Genomic DNA, 25,275 nt, shown 5'->3' with positions numbered 1-25,275 from the left:
TACATTAATTACCAATGAAATGTGATTCCGTTTGTTTTGTAATTAGATGTTTTGCTGTTTTTCCCATACCACCGAATAGAACAGCACTCCATTGTTAGAGACATTATCCTTATTACCATAAATACAGAATATTTTTGGAATATACAGAGTCGTACACACAGGTCAGTTGTTGGCGCTGTACTATTTCAGCTTTCTAATTTGTTATTTCAGCGCCAACGAGATTTTCTATTTAAAAGTGATATAAGCCATTGGCCTGATGACTTGCCAGGGATAAATGGCACTTATATCGTCTCTATTTCTGGTTATATACTCGATGATGACTTATTTGAATAAATATGAATCGCTTGAAGCCATCCGCCGCCGACGACTAGCCGCTTAGTGAAAAAATTGTTTAAAGCTATGCCGTTTTACTGTTTAGGCGGTTATCGGTATTTTGAAAAACACTATCAAAATATCGGATTTAAGGATCATAAGCAACTACAATTAAAATAAGCCTCGCATTACAAAATCGCGAATGAATTGGTTCGAAGATTATGGTGAAAACAGTCGTATGCCGAATGATGGTAAGTTTTTGATCACTGGAATAAAAGACACATAATTAATCGTGTTACAATATTGTATAACACAGTTTTTCTCTAAGCCATTTAAACCATTAACTTTTTATATGATTTAAACATTGACTTACAAATAAATGGACGACGGGTCTAACACAAAAATCACGAAAAAAATGTCCCAAGTCAACCTATTTAAACGTAGTGACATTTAAAGGAATATGAAAAAGCTAAAACGTTGAATTTAAATTGTAATGTCATCGCAGTACTGTCTAATTTTGCTTGCTGCGCTGTCAGTCGAACAAACGAAGACTAGAGCGTGAATGACGCTCTGTATACGATTTTAACGCCCTATAAGTTCAGACACTTTTTAGCGCGGACCCGACGTCCATATAATTATAAGTCAATGGATTTAAACCATTTATTTGCGCACTAATTACTTTTTTTTACTTTTTTGACCGAACGAGCAAGTCGTGCGCCAAATGATAAGAAACGCCTATCCATAATAGTTGCAGCGCCACTCAGAGCTTTAAATCGCAAATATCTGAGGGGCACTGTCACTGCGGCCTTCACCCTGAGACATAAGTTGACAAGTCCCATGTGCTTGTAATTTCACCAACACCCTTACCCTTCTATACCGCTAATGCTAATGCTAACATTACTGCTTGGTGGCAGAAATAGATAAGGTGGCAGTACTTCCCTGGACGAACTCTTTAGGGAGCTCTACTGCTACTTACACTACGTTACATAACAAAACTAAGCTTAAAAGGCATTGACTTACAATTATATGGACGTCGGGTCCGCGCTAAAAAGTGTCCGCACTTGTAAGGCGCTAAAATCGTATACAGAGCGCCAAACTCCGCTTTTGTCTTCATTTGTTCTACTGACAGCGCGATACTGCGATGACATTACAATTTAAATTTCGAATAGGTTGACTTGGGACATTTTTTTCGTGGTTTTTGTATTAGACCCGTCGTCCATTTATTTGTAAGTCAATGTTAAAAGGTTACTTATAAATGTGAAAATAAATTAGATTAATATATACGTTAAATGATTTGTGTATAGGGAACAGTTTCAGCATTTAAGGTCGTATTCTAGAACTCTATTCAATGCTCAAGTCAGGATTGCACTGGCAACACAAGCACTGGAAAGACGACCCTAATGGCAGGGACTTGAGTATGATTTCGAGTGCTTTAAACCATACTCAAATCCTGACTTGAGCATTGAGTACCTAGAGTTCTAGAATACGACCCTAAGTAAGCGGCATAAGCTCAGCATTGGTTTTCAGCCTGCCCACGATCTCTGCAAACACATTTGTAATTGCGCTTGTTTCGCAAACTTAGTACGTACTTAGTAACCGTATCAAGCTAAATCTGGATAATTTAGTAAATAATCTCGATTTAAACATCATTATACATTTTACTCCGCTCCAACTGTAAATATCTTCTGTCCTATCCATGTATATAGTATATTATGTGCACTCTAATTGTAAACCAATCCCTTTCGGCGGTTCAGGGCCACAATTAGAAATGACCACAATGAAAAAGGACCACTTCTCAAATTGACATTTATTAAATTGACATTGACTTGAATTGACAACTTCTTGAAATGACCATTTCTTTAATTACCATTTTATGTTTTAATTATAAATTGGTTTTTTACTAGTTTTAGACCCTTTCGCCCATTTTACACCATACCCAGACATATTAATTAAAATCTTTTTATCTGTTACCTATCATACTTTTTAAAAAATCGGAATCTCTTGGAAAAATCACTTAGAAATTTATAATTAGTAAGAAGATCTGAGTATTTCGTTGTCATTTAATTGACATTACCATTCCTAGTTTTTCCTGGCCTGCGTTAGTTGCTTAGAGGATGGGCAAAAAAATTTTGTTGCGATGGCAAACAAAGAATTGGTAATAGCATTAAATTAGAAAGGAAGAGAGACTAAAATACGAGGTAAGAACCGATATAACTTTAGTTTACAAAACAATAACGGTCATCACGTTGGCGATCTGTGAACCGAGATTTTTACAACTCCACCATAACTCTTAATTGTGATCGAAACATAACTTCGATCATCTCTCCACGCATGTTCACAAAAACCAATTGTAAAAGACGTTTTTATGGCCATTGATTGTAAATGATGATGATTGTAAAAAAAAAAGTGTACCGTAGTTTTGGATCGGTTGAAAAAATTTTTGAAAAGAGATTTTTTAAGGAGTGCAACACCAACGACATTGGTGATATACCCAAATTTTCTTCAAAGAAAGACAGTTTGTACATGGCCAGAAAAAAGTATTTGGAAACCAAAAGCTTAAGCTTCAAAAAACTCGAAAACGTGCATGTACCTGCAAAATTGGGGAAGGATTTTGTTGTGTGCGAAGATGGAACTACGGAGAAAATAATTTTATTTAGTTCCACAACAGCCCAAATATTTTTGACGAATCATGAAGAGAGTATCGTACAGTATCTTGGAGATGGCACCTTTTTCTGCGTACCTGAACAGTTCAAGCAATTTTATTCACTGCACGTTGACGTTGGATCCAATTGAAATGTTTTCATTTCAAATGTTGTTCCTGTTATATTTGGCCTTCTTCCTAACAAAAGTAAAACGCATATACGATTTTTCGAACTAATAAAAATAAGTTATCAGTAAATATTTTAGAAGAGTGATTTTGTAACTGCAGTTATGAACGTTGTCAAAATGGTTTTGTCAAGTTGTGAGACAACTGGATGCTTCTACCATTGTAATACAGCAATTTGGCATAAAGCAAACAATTGCACCATTAAAGTGTCAAAAATGATAGAAAAATGGTGCGGATGGTATCTTATTTGCCATTATTACCCTCAAAATTCATTCAAGAGGCATGGAATGTCATAATTTATGAAACTGAAATTACACAAGAACATTCGTAATGGAACATTCATAAAATATATCATCAAACAATGTATTCCGATAAGTAACATTCTAAGTTGCGCTTCGGAACGCCATCGCACAACAAATCCCGTCGCGCGATGGCATCATCGTATAAACGCAAGATTCGAGAAAAAACTCCTTTTTTTTTCAATTTGTTTTTAAAGGAAAAAGGAAAGCGCGTCATCAAGATTATAAGATAATGAAAAGTTATTTTGATCTAAGTACCAAAGAAAAACAGGCGTAATCGTCTGATTTCGTGGAATAATAAAATTACGCAACTCGTGTATGACGTTGATGCAGGAAACATTTCCACAATACAGTTTAATTCCTTAAAAAGATAATATTATATTATACAAGTAAAGCCATTGACTTACAAATAAATGGACGACGGGTCTAATGCAAAAACCACGAAAAAAATGTCCCAAGTCAACCTATTTAAACGTAGTGACATGTAAAGGAATATGAAATAGCTAAAACGTTGAATTTAAATTGTAATGTAATCGCAATACAGTCTAATTTTGCTTGCTTCGCTGTCAGTCGAACAAACGAAGACTAAAGCGTGAATGACACTCTGTATACGATTTTAACGCCCTATAAGTTCGGACACTTTTTAGCGCGGACCCGACGTCCATATAAATGTAAGTCAATGAGTAAAGCCATTAATCGTCGTCATTGTCATTTTATTGTTTTTTAAATTATGCTGTCACCAAAATGTCAGACTTTCACTTTAACAAGTAGCCATTTTTCTGATTTAGTACACATTCCGTCAGTCCGTCAGATGCCGCTTTCGTCAGAAATAGTTTTTTTATGAACACTTTCGTCAAATTCCGCTTTTGTCATAATTTGTCAGTTCTTTTTTGTGAGAGCCAGAAAGGTATCCTAACGAATCCTGACAAAATTGGTATCAAAATTTAGTACTATTTTTGTTCTATTTAGTAGCTATGTTTAAAAAAATTGTACCTAATCAGAACAAAGTTATATCAATATTAAAGGTACACCCGCCATATTGACGATTTAGTACACATCCAGCCAGAATGGCGGGTGTATCTCAAATTACCAGTTTCTATTTCATCATCATCTAACTTAAGAGTTATACTCTTGTCGGTGAAGCTTCTTCCAATGATCTCTCCTATAAGCTAGCTCGTTGACCTCCTTATATGACCCGACACTGGCCTTTTCCTTTAATTGGTCTATATAGCTGCGCTTAGATGGACCTCTTCCCCTTTTTCCTTCGATTTTTCCTTCCAAAATGGTCTTAAAGAAGCTGTCGTGTCGTATCAAATGTCCAATCATTTTCCCGCGTCTATTCTCTCTAGTATCCAAGATCGTTCTCTTTTCGTTTACCATTCTCAATATTTCCTCATTTGTTTTCTTTTCCATCCAACTATGTCCTATGTGAAACATGGGCACTGACAACAAGAGATAGGGAAAGATTAGAAGCTTTTGAGATGTGATAACAGTGAAAGAAAATCAGGAAATGGCATTGTAAGGACCACTTCACTTTAATTATAAATAAAAATTAATAATTTTAAGTGGCCAGTAACTTATTATAAAAGAAATATTATATATTAAGGAGATAAATTTCTGACCTATACGGAAAAAAGAAAGATCCGACGAAAGAGGAATCTGACGGATGTGTACTGTAAGCTTGGACGTAGCTCGTGTTGCGTAGCGAGAGGTACTTTAATAAATATAAACGGGGATTAACTTCGTAACTCGATATTTACTGTACTTTTTACATATTTCCACTTTTAGGTTACATCTTGAACTCTCAAGATGTTCTATTCTATTTCAATTTTTCAAACACATTCTAAATACAAAACTATATTCACTCAGCCAGTAGTTCTACTCATAGAGTAGAGCCTAGACTACAGTACTAAATCCATAATGATAAAAGCGGAATTTGACGAAAGTGTCGTTATTGGTTGTCAACATTCGTCATTCCTGACGAACTTGAACTGAAATTACGAAAAAAACTATTTCTGACGAGACTGGAATATGACGAACGTGTACTAAATCATTTTTCTTCTTCCACCTATAAATAGTTGTATTAAGTAAAAACTTATTTGAAATGTTTTATTTGCCTGATTTTGTAAAATGGTTGCGAAATCCATTTGCGATGGACGAAGGGACGTTACCCTCCAGGGCGATGTATAATATCTAATTTATATACTTAAAGGTTCATCGTCAAACTTGTGTTAAAGTTCCTAATCCGAAGCCGAAGCATATTGAATTGTAAAAGTGGTCAATGCAAGAAGTAGTTATTTTAAGAAGTGATCTTTTGTAGAAGTAGCATTTAAAGAAATGGTAATTTCAGGAAGTGGTCTTTTGTAGAAGTGGTTATTTGAAGATGTTGTCACTTCTAATTGTGGTCCTAGACCGCCGAAAGGAACCAATCCATCACTACATATCTAACAAGTCATGTTTTCAAAATTCCTCAATAACAAACTAATGAATTACCGTCAACGACATTATCATCTTGCCTAAAACAGTACGTCCATTGCCGGCGCTGAAAACGATCACTAACGGCCGCGACGTACTTGGCAGCGTATTCAATATTTTATACAATATTAACTTGACTAAGTCATTTCAAGTTCGTTCATTTTATTTTTAGTTTTCAACCATAACAAAATTAAATTAAGTTTGAAATGTTCCCACCTTACAATGTCCAGCGCTGCCACGTGACAGCTCTGGGTTGTCATGCGATGTTAATAGGCGGAATTAACCGACCGAGGTTTAGTCTTTATATATATATTTTTTTTAATAATAAATATCAAGTGACGGGACGGACAAGTGATGGCAAGCTACATGCCCGTCCATAACAGTTGCAGTGCCACTCAGAGCTTTAAATCGAAAAGAGCTGAGGGGCACCGCCCCACTACGCCCGTCACCCTGAGACGTAAGTTGCCAAGTGCCTGTAATTTCACCAGCCCCCTTACTCTTATAAAACCGGAACACAGTAATGCTGACATTACTGCTTGTCACTTTTTAGCTCTACTGCTACTACAATATTAGAATCCACATTAACTGGTTGGTTGGTATGCTTAGGTTAAATAACATTCTGTATATGATATACAACACGTTTACGATTACTAAATATGATCCTTTAATTGTGATACTTAAATGTGGTCTCCCTACTCCAAGGGCATCGCAGTAGCGGCACAAAAATTTGACATTTTTTGTGATAATTAACTGTGCATGGTAAATAACTTTGAGATCGTCGATGTTCCAGTGGCTGGTAAACTATATGTATACCATTTTTGTTATATTCCACAAATCTCCAGGGTTAGATATTTTCCCTTCTACGGTTTGCCGTAGAATAATAACTCACGCACACGCTCAACATTGAAGGCAAGATCTATGGTACCCTAGCAGTACATAACGTAAATTATAAGCTAATAATTAATAGGTTAATTAATAACCCGGCCAAGTTGCGTGTGTTGTTAAATTCAATAAGCACGCCGCGGGCGGCTGCCAATTTAAACTAGTTTGGGTAGCCCTGACAAACTCAGGGCTTGTATTCGGGGTAAGGCCTTGGTATTCACCACCAACGCTATATCTAGTTATTAATAAACTAATTGATAGTAAGTAGTACCGTTTGGAATATTTATCATTTTGTTTTTTTATGATATCAAGTGATGGGATGAACAACTCGAGCACATGACAGATGCAGTGCCACTCAGAGCTTTGATCTGATGTGCTGACTGCGTCCGCCACCCTGAGACATAAGTTGACAAGTCCCATGTGCCTGTAATTTCACTAGCACCCTTACAGCAATGCTCACATTACCTACTACTTGGCGGCAGAAATAGGTAAGGCGGCAGTACTTCCCTGGACGAACTCTTTCTCAAAGAAGCTCTACAGCTACTAAAGTAGAACAAAGTTAGAAGACGTATATATGGGAAGAAATCACACTCTGTTGTGACAGGTAAGAAAGTCGCTAAATTATGATTCAAACCTAGGCGTTACGACTATTGCTGTGCTGCCTGAGATGCTCATTTTTAACCGATTTCAAAAAAGGAGGAGGTTCTCAATTCGACTATGTTCTTTTTTTGTATGTATGTTACGCGATAACTCCGGTATTTGTGAACCGATTTTCATGATTCTTTTTTTGTTGGAAAGGGGGTACTTCCATAGTGGTCCCATTTCATTTGAAGAAAATCATCCACCTCGAAGGGTGGCTGTTCACGCATGAAGATTCATTTTTGTAAATAGCGCCTAACTTTAATTTAGGAGCAATTACTTTAATGGTTGATTTTGCTATTTTTCCAATTCAATGCGTTTTTCTCTCGATATACTTTGAGTAGTGAGAACCGATTTTTATTATCTCCAGTGTCAAGTCCTGAATAGTAGCGAACTAGTGGATATTTCAATAAAACTTAGCAAATAGACGTAATTCCACGTACTTTTCAGGTCGGTTTTTTTAGTACTCTGTACTGAGATTATAAACTAAATGTCATCTCCATTTCGAGGCAAAAGTACCAGAGTTACACACGAATACGCACTTCTTTTAACAAAAAATAAAACGTAGAATGTAGCACAAACGGACGCCCATCGTACTCTTTCACAAGGAGCTCTGCTGTTACTAAAATTGCTCGGAGAAAGATTTGCTTTTAAAACGTTTAGTCATTATATGTATAGGTTATTGTGGTACAATTTCATTCCACATCGTAAAGTGGGCGGATAGCGCAATTTACTTGGGTAGTTCATATTTTTTTATGCAGCAACTAGCTGGTAACTTGCTCGCGTCAAATTTTTACATATATATTTATTTTATATTTAAATTATCCAAACCAAGTTTGAAACAAATAGCACCACGAGTTAAAAATTTCCCACACAAGTTTTAATACTCCATTTCACCGCTATTTAGTACAGTATATATATTATATATATTTAGGTTATAGTATATATATTTAGGTAGTTTTGAAAAAGTGTCATATTAGTATTTCACCATTTGCATTATATAATGTTTATACTAAGTTTCATCTTTGTAAATTCAAGGAGTACGATTTTTCATACAATTCTTTTTAACCCTCTTAGGGGTTGAATTTCGAAAAATCCGTTCTTAGTACGCCTACACCTCATATGCTGAGAAAGCAGACCTGTCCCAGAAAATAAAACTTTGTATTGCTACAAGCCCTCAAAAACATAGGTATAATATTAGATACACAGTACGGATTTGTGGGAAAAAATATGTAACAGACCCTCTATTGAGGATTTGTGGAATATATCCCTTTGAGTACCTAAAGCCCACTGGTAAGTTAATCTTGTTCCCAATAGTGGAGCAGTTTCAATACCTACGATATTTAAATTATTTTAAAATTATTCATTAGCTTAGAAAGGTCAAAAAGCCTTACAAAATTAGAAATGCGCAGGATCGTGGTACAGGGCCCTCTGAAGGGACCGAAGTTGAGTCACCAAAGTTGTACAACTTGCAGGTGCCATTGTGAACCCAGCATCATCATTAATTAAGGATCACGGTTATAGAAACTTTGCTTACTAGCTTAATGTACTTAAGTTTAAAGCTGAATTTTATGTAGATACATCTCAGACATTAACAATAACTATTTATTATCTCAACACAAAGGAATAGGTATTTATTTATTTTATTACCTACTTATATTCTGGATACACAGTCAAAGTCAAGAACAAATATACATTTATTCCATTTTATTGTAAAAACGTATACAGTTTCCCTTAGAATAGTTTACCTTAGTTAAACGAAATCGTGGTACCATGAGTTTGGACTTAGTTCTAAGGTTGATATAATGGATAGCTTCTTACTATACTTATATGCTATAGAATATATTTTGAATCATATTGTGTGGAATCTAGACTCATGTTGTCTTTCCATACATCCTTATCACTTAGTCTACAATTTACAATTAGTTTACAAATAAAATACTTTTAATGTAAGTTTTAAGCTTAGGAAATGGTAATCTCAATATATGCTCCGGAATCTTATTGTAAAAACGTATGCAGTTTCCCATAAAAGAATAGTTTACCTTAGTTAACCGTAATCGTGGTACCATGAGTTTGGCCTTAGTTTTTAATGAAATTATGTATATTTTTACGAGGATATAAAATATTTGAGTGAATGTACTGAGATGCCACAGTCATAATATCTGTCTCCATAAACTTTTCTCTGCGAGAAACCCGAGAACCTAAACGGTACACAGAACGAATCGCTCGTTTTTGTAACACAGATATCGTTTGTATATCTGCCGCTTTACCCCACATGAGAATCCCGTGGGACATTATACTGTAGCAGTAACTAAAGTAAACTAGGCTAGCAGCAGCAACATCGGTAAGCTCATGTATTCTACGGACTGCGTATGCAGCAGAGCTTAATCTGCTGGCCAAGGAAGGTATATGTGGAAACCATTGAAGTTTACAATTTAAGGTCACTTCCAAAAAGACAGCTTTATTAACAAGGCCTAACTTTTCTTCATTTATTTCTATGGTTGGGCTTGTCGATTTTACGTTACGTAATTCAAATTTTACACACTTTGTCTTCTTGGCATTGAGCAATAAATTGTTAACATTAAACCAATAAACTACCTTTGAAAGGGTATCGCTAATATTTACCTAGTTAACGTCATGTCTATCTGTTTTCAAAATCAAGGATGTGTCGTCAGCAAACAATACTATTTGGCAAAGGTCCTTAACAGAGAATGGTAGATCATTAATATAAATGAGGAATAAGAAAGGTCCAAGTATTGAGCCCTGCGGAACACCCATTTTTACCGGAGAACCCAAAGAAGTCACTCCATTTATGTCTACTTTCGGAATTCTACCGTTAGGTATGACGAGACAAGTTCCAACGCCTTGCCACTTACTCCGTAATGTTCCAGCTTCCTAACAAGAGCACTACCGTAATACCGAACAATGAGCATGTCTCTATAAATCAACGTAATTTCTATCACCTTCTTCTTGTCGTATTGACGATGGTATACACTGTACTATTGTAGCCCAGAACTTAGCGACGTCACCAATAACTGCCGTTAAATATGACGAAATTGAACAATTGTTACAGGAATTAAATAAATAAACAGTTGTATGTGTGTATATAAATATTATAACACAATTGTTATTTTTATTTTTCCTTGAATACGAGATATGCAATGACAATTGTATAATAGCAAGCTAGTCGTCTTATAAAACTGACGTCTTATGAAACCAAGCTTTAACACGTAGGGTTGACCTAAATATAGAGGTACTTATATAAATCTAACAACGCAACAAGGTTGGGTTTTAAAATTAAATAGACTAATATAATTATGATATACGTGTTGCTATGCATGGCATAATGTAATATTTGTAATGTAATACACTACATATAACACATAGTTCAATCTATTTGTAGAAAAGTAAAGTTATGGTAGTTTTAACACTAAGTACCGTGGCCGTTTTGACGTTTGTCCGCGCATCAAGTTTCGTATTAATTCATAACTACGTTGAAGGAGCTAATTGCTGCACATTGTTGTAAATACTGACGTGCAGTATAATTTATGGAATGTATAATTTTATACGACACAACTCGGCATTTGTTTTTCGAAATTCAAAATTTAAAAAAATGAAATTTAATACGATCGTCACCAATGCTAAACAAAGCAGTTTCGAATTAACGTTATATTAAGTAAACATTTTTATTTTCGTTTTATTAAAACTTTTTAATCAGCCACCCTTTGCTTTGTAACTATTGTTAGTATTATTTGTATTTAGTTATAAATCTAAAAACTTATAGATGTGACTCACATTTCACTATATTTTTTCGGTAATGAATAGAGATTTGACCTCACTATTGTAATCTGTCAAAACGGCCATCACAGCGTCTCGGCACTGTAAGGGTCGTATTCCAGAACTCTACTCAATGCTCAAGTCGGGACTTGAGTATTGCAGTGAACACTGAAAATCATACTCAAGTACTTGCCATTAGGGTCGTATTTCCAGTGCTTGTGTTTCCAGTGCAATCCTGACTTGAGCATTGAGTAGAGTTCTAGAATACGACCCTAAGTCTATTAGAAATCAATATTCAAGTTAGGAGCAAATGGTACCTATCTATACAGTGCGTCTCACGGCTATGCCACACTTATGCACAGTACCTTAAATACCATATATAGAAAAAACAAGACTTCATTTTAAAAACAATTCCAACTGCATTCAAAGATTTTTAAATAATCGCCTGTCTGAACCGGGAATCGAACTCGCCAAATGTGAAGAAAAAAAACCTGTAATTTTACTATACTAGTCGAAAGCCTCAATCATAATACAGCACAGAATGATACGATCGTGCGTTCAACTTGGAAAAAATATTAGTATGAAAGTCAACTTACGTCTCAGGGTGATGGGCGCAGTGAAGCTCTGAGTGGCACTGCAACTGTTATGAACAGGCGTGTAGCTTACCATCAGGCGCACGACTTGTTCGCCCCGTCACTTGTTATTATAAGAAAAAAAAACAAGCAATACCCTTGGTTGAGACGTTGTGATTATCTGGTTATCTAATTTAGAGATCTCGCCTCTCTCATATCATAAAAGACACATTGAATTTTTTAACAGGAAGCGATATTCCCCGGCAATGACACAGTCTGTCGGGGTCAGGGATTCTGGTTCGAGAACCGGTAAAGAATTTAAAGACGTAAGTTCCACCACGTCGGATCTACACCGATCGTTTGTGCATTCGATCAATATTCGCTGTTAAAGCAGCGCGGCCGTGTTCTAGGGTTACACACCTGTGCCGAGAGCGACAAGTGTGGTACACGCCGTGTCGGACGGCAGGTCGAAAAACAAGATTTTTTAAATTTCATCATTTCGTGTTTTCTGACCTAATGCTGTATTTTCTTATTAAGTATATGTTATATTTTACATAAAAAAATAATCAAACAGTGAATTGTTAGAAATTTTGGTTTTTATTCAGTCATAAAGTCATAAAACACGATCGTGCTTGTCAGGATGGAAATGACTAGATTAGTTTTTTTTTACTTATTTTTTTTTTGTTTTTAGGGACGTTAACATGCGATTTGGTTGCACAAATCATCGGAAGCGTTGACAAATCGGAGTTAGGTGAATCTGACCTTGAACATTGAGAACAGGAGACAGAAAGTGATAGTGACTCTTCTCTGTCACGTTCTAGCTCCTCTATCAGCTCAGAAAATATCGAACCTAAACATGGATTTAATGCTCTCATATCGTCTCCGAGCAGTTGTCGTGGTAGTAATCGCAGTTGTGGTAGGAGGTTGACTATTCGCTACTGTATATCTAATCAAGTCGTATCTGTATCTAGAAAGTCGATCAGCGGAAACTCTTACCAGCCCAGACCAACCCCATATTTTTCTGCGTTAATTTTGATTATAGTGACCCTCCCTACCGACCCTGAGGGTACCTATACGAGAAGGACACTATAACCTGTGTGCGTACATGAACCTTCTAAGTTCAGGTTCTGACCCCAGATTAGCCAGTGTACAGGGTTGTCACAGACCTCTGTCACTTGACTTCATCCGGTTCTTCGAGAGGCTAGTGCCTCGGGTGAGCCGCACCGGGTGCACAAACAGTGGCCTTCCTATTTTCTAGATAGGTACCGGAGCTGTAGGCACGCTCGCTTCCCGTTGCGCTTTGCACAAATAGCGGTTGTCACCGCTATGCCATCAACTCAGAGTTCCACTACCAAATCTCCTCAAAGGTCCCATGGTCACGGTTGACTGTAAATGGGATGGAACCTGTAAAGGACCCGAAACGTCGGTTTGTTTGAAAAAACAAATATACGCGATTTAAATCCGGAAAAATAGTTTCATATCCTATGTATAACAATCGCGAAAACCTAAGAACTCGATAATATGTCTAAGTTCAGTTTGTAATTCCTGCACACTCTCATACCTTCGGGGTACAACAGACAGAGCGGTGTTTCCTAACACAAACCCTGTCAAGTCTAAAAGGAAACTTCAGCCCCTGAGTTAAGTTTATGTGTAATTTATTTTTTTTTTTTTAATGTATTTACATTTTGCGGTCTTCTTCCTTTACGTAGTTGGATGCTGTAAATAGTCGTTGTTTTGCGCTAAAAGAGGACACATCAAGGACCATTCTTGTAGAAAATTGTCCCAACGCACTTTTACTTAAGATTTTTCTTCAAATATTTTTTGCCCTTTTTCTAAGAGCACGACAAAAGGCGATTTTAAAGGGTATCAGTTTTATAGCAGGTCGTAAACAGAATAGAAAACGCCCCTTTTGTTTCTTTGTTTTTTGCTAACTTTATGAAGGGGTTGCTTTAATTGAACGTGGGATTGTTTGTAGGCCATACTTTTTCTGGTTTATCAAGAAGTAAATCAAATAAAAATGTGTTATTTCCGTCTACCCCAATGGAAGACAAGCGTAATGGATTACGTTAAAAATAACTATATACTCCGCGCAGCCAGGAAGCAAGGAAATGTACGCATCTAATCTACAAATCGCTAGACCAATGTGTTACATCTTATTACCAGTGTTTTTCTTACTCTTTCAATATCCAAATGGTTCACAAGGTTATCAGCCATGAAACGGCCAAGGTATTTAAACTCCAGTTTTGACAACCCTGGAGACTTACTGCTTGCAACCCTCAGGGTACCACTGGGTATTGGCTGTGTACAATTACTTACGTCGCATTCTGTTTCAATACAATATTGCTGTTTGCACCAGACAGACTTCATAGTGTAGCGAACATCGAGAATATAACCAGAAATAGAGACGAAATAAGGGCCATACATTCCTGGTACTTAACTGCCTCCGTGGCCGAACGGTTACCATGCCGGACTGCCATGCAGAGGTCCCAGGTTCGATTCCCGGGCCGGGAGAAATATTTGTATGGCCTACATTTATTTGTCTCGTGAGTTTGGGTGTAATTTGTAATTGTCTATTTGTGTGTCCATGGCACCCGCGACACAGGGTTTCCCTAGTGCGGGGCTATGTCGAGTGTGTGCGTTATTATTATTAACTCATCAGTGATACATCACTTATAAATATCAACTCTAAAAAATAGGCAACGCCAACAACTGACCTGTGTGTACGTCTCCGTATATTCCAAAAATATTCTGTATTTATTGTAATAAAGATAATATATCTAACAATGACGTGCTGTTCCATTCGGTGGTGTGGAGAAAAACAGCAAAACATGTAACAATCAAATTTCATCGGTAATTAAATATTACGGGCTGGCCAATCGGAGCGCAGTTGTCACAGTAATGATATGGCAGTATAGTTTTCATACAAATTAAATTACATTTCGTCTCTATTTCTGGTTATATACTCGATGGTAGTGAAAAAAACGTTTTATATGTCAAGAAATGTTAGAAAATTAAATGATTTTGTACCTTAGAGGACGGGAAAAATGTGTACACGCATTGACACAAGACATCTGTCCCTCAATCTGACTTTGTCGGCCTTCTGGTTCTGAGCACATGAATTGGCAGAAAAAAAAATTACCAGAGAAGTGTAATGAATTCGGAAAACCATTGTATATGCGCTTTATAGACTATAAAAAAGCGTTTGACTCTTAATTTCATGAAGCAATATGGGAAACTCTAGAACAACAAGGCATTAACCAGACCTACATAGCTATAATTCGCGATATATACTCCAAATGCGGAGCCAAAATACGTCTAGCTAGAGCGAGAATTTCCAGGCCCCATTTCACCAAAAATCTTTTCAGCTGTGCTAGAGTCGATTTTCAAATGTTTACAGTGGGAAAACAGGAGTTAAGCTAAATGGAGAGTACCAGAGCCACCTTCGTTTCGCGGACGATATAGTAGTGTTCGCCGATAATGCATAAATACTTGGAAGCCATGGTGAGCGAATTATCACGAGAGAGTCAAAGGTTGGGACTGCAAGTGAATTCACCTAACACAAATATAACAAATAAAAATATAAAAATTAAAAAATATACACAATTTCGTTAAGAAAGAAAATATACATAATATTAACCTTAGAACTAAGTCCAAACTCATGGTACCACGTTTTCGTTTAACACGTTGATGGACACTACCACATTACTGATCGACTGTGTTATATATATCACTACGAATTTTCATACATTGCCTACAGGCGTAGTGTCACTACATTTGATTGAAAATAATGATGTTATGACAGAACGGATATAGGCGTATACGTCGTAGGGCGTACTGTCATCTAGTATGTATTGTAGAATAAGTAAAGTGACAGAACGGATTTAGGCGTATACGTCGTAGGGCGTAGTGTCGCTTGGCTTGTATTTTCATGTATATTATACGGCAGAACGGCTGTCGACGTCAACGTATATACATCTTCACTGTCACATTTGTTTCGTAAAAATCTATGTATAACTCATACAAACCTATAGTAGTTAAGTATTTTATGTACCAATGATATTAATAAAAACAAATGAATTCTTACAAACAGATTTATTAAGAAAACAATGTTATTTAATTACTACCAGCATCACATCTGTCCAGAGATCATATTTATCTTGTAAATGGCACATTTATCAAAACAAGTATTTCAAGTACCCATAACTTACAACATAGCAATTCTAAAAAAATCAACGTAACACATTGTTCTAATCAGTCTCATACTTAGTGTGGAAAATGATTACAAAAACTCCTAAATAATCAGTCTGAATAACTTTAACAAAAAAAACCTTCATCAGTTTCACTTTACTAAATAATACAGTTGAATGCAAATGATTTACTTATTTCTAAAAATATTAAAAGCGCTACATATTTGCTGTATTTTTTAAGACTTTCCCTCAATTCCTTATGGTTTCTATCATCAGTACTGGAGTCTTGGACTCAGATTCATTCTGTTCTGTCGCTTCTTTTCCTGAATACATTTTAATGTTACACACATAACCATCGTGTGTTGTAAGTTCGTAAAATTTTATGCCATAGCGTGCTTTTTTGGATTTTATGTACTGACGAAAGTGTAAACGGCCCCGAAACAAAAGAAGAGATTCATCCAATGATAATTCTTCACTGGGGTTATAGACTTCTCTAAAGTTCAGTGTCAGCATATCAATAAACTTCAATATCTTATTTTCGCCTTGAGCATTCAATTCGGATGCACATAGACATCGTAAAATTTGCTCATACCTTCTTCCAGACATTACATAGTTGAAAATGGGATGATAATAAAGGACATCGGAAAGTGAAAATAGACTTCTTTGATTCGGTGTCTTTATGTTACCTTTGAGAAGACTGAGACCAAGGAATTTTATAATTTCTTCAGAATTGGTTTCACGATACACTGCTTTGCGACTGTGTCTCGTATGGGGTCTGTCAGTATTACATAAAGCATTCCCATAAGCGTTAGTGCAGTTTACAAGATATTCGACGAAATTTTGAGGAAAAACAAGATGGAAAAAATCCAAAACATTATCCTTGTTATCAATATTCACTGTTATCCCGCATTTTGATCTGTCAAAATTGAAATCAGGTACAGTAGTAACTGTAGTTGACCATGGTGCTTCTGGGAGAGGTACTTCTTCTCTTCTAGGAATGCAACTGGCTGAGTGTCGGTTAGTTGTAGTATTTTGCGTCACATTTGGTTGTACTTCGACATTTCTAGAGTCATTGACTAACTGAGAAACATGCATTTGAATTTCCGAGGCATCGGGATTGGAAATACCTTCAATATTATTTTCATTAGCACTAGAACTATTTTGGAATATATTTGAGCATTGTTCCTCATTTATATGCTCATCACATTTCAGAGACACAGACGCCGGTCTCTCGAATGAAATGTAGTTTAGGCTTGCTTCAATATTATCATTTTGGTCCTGAGCCACATGTGAGTGTTGTTCGACACCTAAAGACTCAACCCTACTGATATTAGATGGTGAGACAGCGGGTGTTTTTATTTGATATATAGAATTTGAAACATTTCTACCTTCCTCGGTATCAGAACAACAGGAAGTAAGGTCATCAACTTGATCACAAGTCGAAGATGACGACGATGAAGCTGACTCACCAGAGCGTATAGATGCAGTTCTCTGTACACGCCTTGATTTTGGGCGGCTCGTTGCATCCTCGGAACTTGATGATTCCAAGTCACTGGGTTGATAGTCAAGATCAGAACCATACTCCCCATCATCAGCATATGGATCTTGACTGGACTCAGGTGTAGAAGCTTCATCGAACAAGTCTTGAAGTCGTTTTTGTTGTTCTTCGTAGGTATTTCTTTTCGCCATCTACAACAATAATTCAAAGCAAATAAAATGTGTATAAATATATAAAATAGAAAGTTACAGTATAATTACGTATGCCACTATACATTGTCTAGTGATTTACGAATAAAAAACAATTAAAATTTCGAAAAACAAACACTAATTTACCTTTTAGAATCCGGGCGCGAAACAAAATCCGTGACGTTTCGCGGCGCCTGCACGCTGCACACTACTCGTCAATTTGTATACAAACACGACGCCCACGGGCGTAGTGTGCGTGAAAGGAATAGTTTTAAAAATGTCATTGTGTGGGTGACGGACCTTTCTTCGGAAGATAATTTTGAAACTACGCGGTGACAGTAGGACGGTTTGAATTGCATATACCGTGACACTAAAACATGGACTTTCATAAACTTGAATGCAAAATTGATCGCCGTTGGGCGTTCTGGCTATATGCATAGGAAAAATCGAACGTCCACAGGCGTTCTGTCATATCATTTTTGACCGGGTGATCGCCAGAGGGCGTTCTGTCCATCAACGTGTTAAGTAAAATAAACGATTATTTTATGGGGAGCTGTATACGTTTTTACAATAAGATTCCGGAGCATATATTGAGTTTACCATTTCCTAAATTTAAAACTTACTTTAAAAGTATTTTAATTGAAAAGTCATAATTAACAACGTGAGTCTAGATTCCACACAAATATGATTAAAAATGTATTCTATAGCATTTAAGTTTATTTGAAAAGATCAATCCCTAGAGTTTCGTGCTCGTTCTTCTCAGGGAGGTCAGCGTAGTGATCTAGCAGTAGCTTAAAAAATTACGTTTTCAAGTGCAAAAATTTTACAATTAATCATTGTTTGAGTTTGACTTTGACAAAGGTACTCACTAACTGAGAGCAATATAACATCTTAGTACACGATGCTAAAATAGAGCATGTGAGTGAGTACATTTGCCTATGACGTTTGGTGACTTTTAGTTACTGTATGGAGAAAGAGATAAACAGGAGAACACGCTAGCTTCGAAAAAATATTGGAGTCTCAAAGGGACGAACAGCTCGTGCACGCTAAATCACTAAGGTCTGAGAGACTGTCACTATGCCCGTCACATTGAGACGTAAGTTGACAAGTCCCATGTGTCTGTAATTTCACCAGCACCCTTACCCTTCAAGACCGGAATACAGTGATGCTGACATTACTGCTTGGCGGCAGAAATAGGTCAGGTGGTAGTTTTTCCAAGTAAATCGATATTTTAGGCACTTCACAATTTGCATGGCCACGGCTGACTAATATTAATTAAATATAAATAAATGCACTTATCGCGAAAACCTGAGAACAGTGTAGCAAAATCTTTGTTTCTGGTTTTTACCGATTTTTTTTTGCAGCTGCACCATTCTTTGTGTTCGATTGATTCATTATCTTGAAATCTGAGTGTCGTATTCTAGAACTCCATTCAATGCTCAAGTCAGGATTGCACTGGCAACACAAGCACTGGAAATACGACCCTAATGGCAGGGACTTGAGTATGATATCAAGTGCTTTAAACCATACTCAAATCCTGACTTGAGCATTGAGTAGAGTTCTAGAATACGACCCTGAATCTCTTATTTTTGACATCCCTGCAGAATCTAAAATTCTCACAGAACAATAATTTCGACTTTAAAAATCTTGAATTTGTGATCCATCTAACGGGTTAAAAAACTATTTTCGATGTTATTAGAAATCGGACTCCTATAAAATAAGCTCCGCCCATGTCCCCCGTATGATCGGTTGCTTGGTGCTGCTTGCGTCATTTGCTAGATGGCGAGAGTAAAATTTTAGTGCAGTAAGTCGGGCCCGAATGCTCAAGGTAATTTGTTCAGGGAAACGCCTTAATTTATAACAAACTAGTGCAGTAAGCCTGGTTGTAAAACATTATATTCAATAAAATTAATATTATCATTATAAAAGTGACATCTTCAGTCAGCCGCTAGTAGCCGTGAAAGTACCAGGCTGAGTGAAGAAAACCTTTCATCAATTTCTCACAGCTGGCGCTGGCAAGAAAGTCGTTAAAAAACAAAAACAAAGATTGACATTTAAAATTTCAAATTTTTGTTGCATTGATATTCAATTATTTTTGTGAAATTACTCCACTAGTTTGTTATAATTATTAAGAAAAAATTCCTTCGACGGATCGAACCGACCGGCAGATCGGGTCTGGCACGATATTCTAGAAGACGTCGGCGTCGGTTCGAATCCGGCCGGATCGAAGGAATTTTTTGTGAGTGTTCGGTCTTTGTATTTATAATTATAACAAACTAGTGGAGTAATTTCACAAAAATAATTAAATATCAATTCAACGAAAATTTAAAATACAAGAAATAGCGGTATCTAACTGGATGATAAAACTTTCATAGATTTGTCATAGATGGCGCTACGACTAAAAGGTGGTTGAAAAACCAAATACAAAGACACTACAACAAGCACATAGAAAAATTCGTGAGGTCCGCTGGTTCGTTCCGTGGCTTAGTTGATATAGCATCTGCCACGGTATGCTAGAAGACGTCGGTTCGAATCCATCCGGATCGAAGTTTTTTTTTCTGAGTGTTCGATCTTTGTATAAATAATTTAAAATTTCATTCAAAGTTTTTTTTTTCCTGCAAGTGGATTATAAGTCACATTACCAAAATTACTTATTTAAGATTCCCCTGAGAATAACGACTGGAAACTTACATACTTTACAACGTCTTACAAATTCTACGAAATTAAATAGAGTACCCAATACGTTAACGAATTTTAATTAAATTTCAAAGCGAATTACAATTTCGAAATGGTATCTCTCACCCCTTAGCGATCACTAATTATTTGTAACAAAGAAATGGCTACGAAAGATGGCGCACGAATTACAGGAAACGGTTAATTATCATTAAGCTGAGACTCATTAGTGAATTATTCAACCGGTTTGAGAATTATATTATCGGGTTATTTTTCGATGGTCCAAGTCAAAAGACCACAGCGGATGGTGACGATTGAGAAATCCTGCTTAGGGTTTCTCACAGATGACGTTACGGCAAAAAATCGTTAAAACCAAAAACATAGAAAAATTTGTAAGGGTGTTGTTTCGTTCCGTAGCTCAGTAGGGAGAGCGTCAGCCACCAGCCAGAGGTTGCTGGTTCTAGTCCAGCCGGATCAAAGGAATTTAACATCGAATTCGATTTTATTATTACAATTCAAATTTCGAACATCTCTGAAAAACAAAACAATTTGATTGGACCTCAATTCTAATATCAGTCGAGATGAAGTTTTATTCGAAATGAAATGTCTATAGAAAACAATTTCTGACAACTTCATACGTTACTTGATATCGAACGATATGATAGTTGGGGCCCGATTCTAGTTTGTCTATGAATGAAAAATAAAAACTACGGTTGTGTGACATGCGTGAGAAAAGTTTTTATTTATCACCATTTCGCCAGTCGTAACATGCTATTCTTGAACACATCACAGAGAGCTTATAATATGTGTGTAGATAAAGCAGTGTATATAACTGTACATAATTAGGCATTAAAACACTCGTGAGATGTTTTTATATTCGCTCGTATTTTACTGTCTTTTATTATGTAACAGTTACATAAACTACCATAATATCATGGTAGTAAAATATCATGTTATTCAATAAACTTAACACGTTCAGACCGGTATCAAAATGACCAAATTTATACCGGCGAGAAAGATTTTCACATGGCCACCGGTGGTACATCATCGCCCCATCAACCAAAACATTTGTTAGGCGGCGGGATGCGCCACCGGTGGACATGACTGGATTTTATGCTTTATGAAATTATTATTATTATATAATAATTTATATTATGCTTTATGACTTTCAATTATCCTGTTATCCTAAATCAACAATTTTTTTGCCAGTTCAAGCAAATACACCCCAGCGCTTTTGCGCGATTCCCGCCTAAAACTCAACTCGTATATTGTTTGTTATATAAGAAGCTGTCTGACGAAAATTGTACTCCACCTGTAAGCCCGGGTTCGCAAAGTCATGTAGAAACATCTCAGGATTCTGATAATAATCATAAAAAGATGCATATATAATAAAATACAATATATAAGAAATAAGAGGGAGCAGAGGAAAAATTCCTAATCTTCGATTTGATTTCAGAGGGGTATATCCACTTTAAAGTTAAAAATAAAATATTGTATGAGTAACTACACGATATATTCAAGCATAGACATTAATCAGAAACATAAAACAATAAAGTTTCCTCGATAGATAAAAATCACGTAATGACCTCTAATTTTCACATTTTTTCGATTCACCCTCGAAATGCTACTGGTTATTAGGACAAAAATTAAATAATTAATTATATTTATGCATGATCGACAACTATCACTACGGATTTTTTTTTAATCCCTTTAGTTTTAGAGTTATTCCGCTAAAACGCATTTGGTACTTTTAATGCGCAAAATTCAACATCTCCTGTCGCATGTCACGCGAACTTCAGGCAAATATATTTGTTTCACAAATTTGGGCGGAGCCAACGTCAAAACTTTTTTGCCATGAGAGCTCTTAAGATATTTCTAGTTCTTTTTTCAAATTATTACTTTTTTCAAACTTGATTTTTTTTTACTATCTTATACAATATGAAACTCCTGAGCCACACTATGAAAATTTTACTGTTGCTCAGGGCGGGAAAGTCAAATTTAGCTCTTTTTCTCAAAGCGACCTGGGTTTCTTAATATACCAAAAGTCAAGTGTTGTGTAACCACCGGTGTTACACTACGCCTGATGGTCCAATAGCCCCTGCTCCGCCGATGGTACACCGTGGTGAACGTGTTATTATTACAATTAAAACTATCTTCACAACATATTTATTCGTATTCAACATATTTTTTCTTTTTTTGTTTATTAAATGTAAGTGCGCATTTGACCTCCATCTCACCTGATGGAAAGTAATGATGAGGTCGACGATTAGCATGCAAACCGAAATAATGCCTATTCACTCTCGCCATGAAAAGGTGACTACTACCCTGGTAAAGCATCGCAGTAAAAAACGTGACGTGTATTTGTGATATTTATACTATTTATTCGCATAGTCCGCAGATGCTAAAGTCATTTACCCTTTTGACATACCGTTATTATCAATTGCTGACTTGTTTTTGATAAATTTTTATTATTAAAAAAATTGTTAACTCTGCCATGGATTCTCAGCTGATCGAACACCTGTGTTTTAGGGTACCTACTCGTTCTATGCATACTCCGCAGTTGTTTAGTGTACCTCTTACAAAAAATAATGTTTCACAGAATGGACCATTGTGCAGAATGTGTCGATCATATAATAGCATATGTTCCCACCATGACATTTTTTTCTGTAGTTTTGAATGCTTCAAAAGAACACTGTTTGCTAGTATTGGCAAAAATAACTTAAACTTAAACTTAAACTTTTAACGTCTGTCCTTTTATATTGTTATTTATGATAATACAAATGTTGTGTACAATTATAATTGGATGTCAGATTTATAATGTCATATATATATGTAATAGTTCCAAGTATTATTTGTAGTCTGTTATCTGTTGTTGTACCATATAATAAAATAAAAAATAAAATAAATTACGTCGTGTGCTGAATTATTTGTGGCATATGCTCAGACTAAGGAAACCAAAGTATGTTTGTGCGCACTGTCGACGAGATACACACATGCATACTGCGTGCGACGCGCCGCCGCCATATCTCAACCGCTGAAGACTCACCTGACCATATCTATATTGTATTTTTTATCAATTAGATAATTATAAATTAAAGGTTTAAAAATTCAAGTCTTCTTTTCTATGGCTTCCACCTCATCAACCATTCAGGCATATCAGTTAGCTGTCAGTACCGGAGTTCACCAAAAGTACATATTAAATTGACATGTAAAAATCATACGTTATACCAGGTCAGTGGTTATACGTATATTATGATACATTTCGACGGTGCAAACATAAACATGTTAATGTCTTTGTTTAAATAATGCGTGCCGTAGCAAGTCAAAAGAAATGGCATTTCATTATGATTGCATTGGTATTTATGAATGCCGACTAGTCGATTGTAAAAGGATGGTCTATTTGAAAAAAGTACACAATTGTGACCCGAAAAAAAATCAGGTCCATTAAATAAGTTCTTTTTATTTATTTATTACATCAGACATTTCGAAATCTGCTTGTATTTTGGACCACAGGGTCCTCCGGGAAATTACAGTTTCGACCAATTAGAAGCGGGCCGAATAAATTTGCCAACACGAACATATATTTTTTAATTATATTCCGTAACTGCTAACCTATTTAGATTTATGCTGGATATTATTCAGGCCAATCCATTGGGAGATTCTTTTGTTATGGACTTTTATGAATAGACGAGCGTCTGTTAATTCGGCTTTAACTGAAGGTGCTTTCCCTACCTTACATTAACACTTATAATTACAAGTTAATTCATATTTGAAACGACCGTTGGTTGTTTCTTTCCTCAAACCAAATGATGGGACGAACAAATCGTGCGCCTCGTGGGACTTGTCAATTTATGTTACCCTGAGACATAAGTTGACAAGTTTCAAGTGCCTGTAATTTCACTAGCACCCAAAACCGGGACGCAATAATAGTCATATTACTGCTTGGCGGCAGAAATTCGTAAGGTGGCAGAACTTCCCTGGACGCACTCTTTCACAAAGAGCTCTACTGCTGCTAACTATCGTACTAACTAGCTTTATTATAACTATACTGGCATTGTAAAGCCACTTGTAACCATACGTTAAAGCGTGAAACTCTTTGCTACCTTGATATTTTACGTTTTTAATGAAATTACACCAATGGCTGTCATTTTCGAGGTATTTGGAGGTGCTCATTACGAATATAGAATTTATTTCTAAATAAGATCCGCCATTTTTTACAAGACTTTTATTTTACAAATAAATAACTGCCTCCGTGGCCGAACGGTTACCATGCCGAACTGCCACGCAGTGGTCCCGGATTTGATTCCCGGGCCGGGAGAAATATTTGTATGGTCTATATTTGTTTCTCTCGTGTGAGTTTGGCTGTAGTTTGTGGTTAGACGACCACAAACTACAGCCAACCCTAGTGCGGGGCTATGTTGAGTGTGTGCCTAAAAAAATGCAGTATAAGTGTCATTTTCGAGGTATTTGGGGGTGCATTACGAATATGGCACTTATTTCTAAATCCAAGATGGCAGGTACGACTTTTCAAATAATGGCAAGCTGTGTATCGTTTTCGAGATGGGATTTCAAGTGCGGGCGTTTGTATCTGATTAAGAGTCGTATTCTAGAACTCTACTCAAGTCAGGATTGCACTGGAAACACAAGCACTGGAAATACGACTCTAATGGCAGGGACTTGAGTATGATTTCGAGTGCTTTAAGCCATACTCAAATCCTGACTTGAGCATTGAGTAGAGTTCTAGAATACGACACTTAGAGTCCAATTTTTGCATTTTTCAAAATCATTAGGAATTTCGAAGGAAGTATGTAATTTTGTTATCGACGACAAAAAAATATATTAGATCTTTATCGTATAATAAAATGTGTTCGGAACAATTTGCTAAATATAAATTATGAATTTGCGAACAAAACGGTGAAATGGGACAATATTCAAAATCTGAATAA

The 25,275-nt window shown here is 36.3% G+C and overlaps 1 protein-coding gene across 1 annotated transcript; it reads right to left on the bottom strand.

Annotated features, from left to right (window-relative positions):
• Positions 1–16,188: 16,188 nt before the first annotated feature.
• On the bottom strand, positions 16,189–18,162 carry LOC113240299. Its single transcript, XM_026477567.1, has 2 exons — positions 17,804–18,162; positions 16,189–17,659 (listed from the first exon to the last, which is right to left on the bottom strand). The coding sequence occupies exon 2, from the start codon at positions 17,657–17,659 to the stop codon at positions 16,220–16,222; it is 1,440 nt and encodes a 479-aa protein (XP_026333352.1). The 5' UTR covers positions 17,804–18,162; the 3' UTR covers positions 16,189–16,219.
• Between the last annotated feature and the right edge of the window lie 7,113 nt (positions 18,163–25,275).

Source organism: Hyposmocoma kahamanoa, unplaced genomic scaffold, assembly GCF_003589595.1.
Source record: "Hyposmocoma kahamanoa isolate Upper Pololo Valley unplaced genomic scaffold, ASM358959v1 129, whole genome shotgun sequence".
Taxonomy (NCBI): Eukaryota; Metazoa; Arthropoda; class Insecta; order Lepidoptera; family Cosmopterigidae; genus Hyposmocoma; species Hyposmocoma kahamanoa.
Note: the sequence above shows the minus strand (reverse complement) of the source record. Positions and strands in the feature narration are given on the sequence as shown.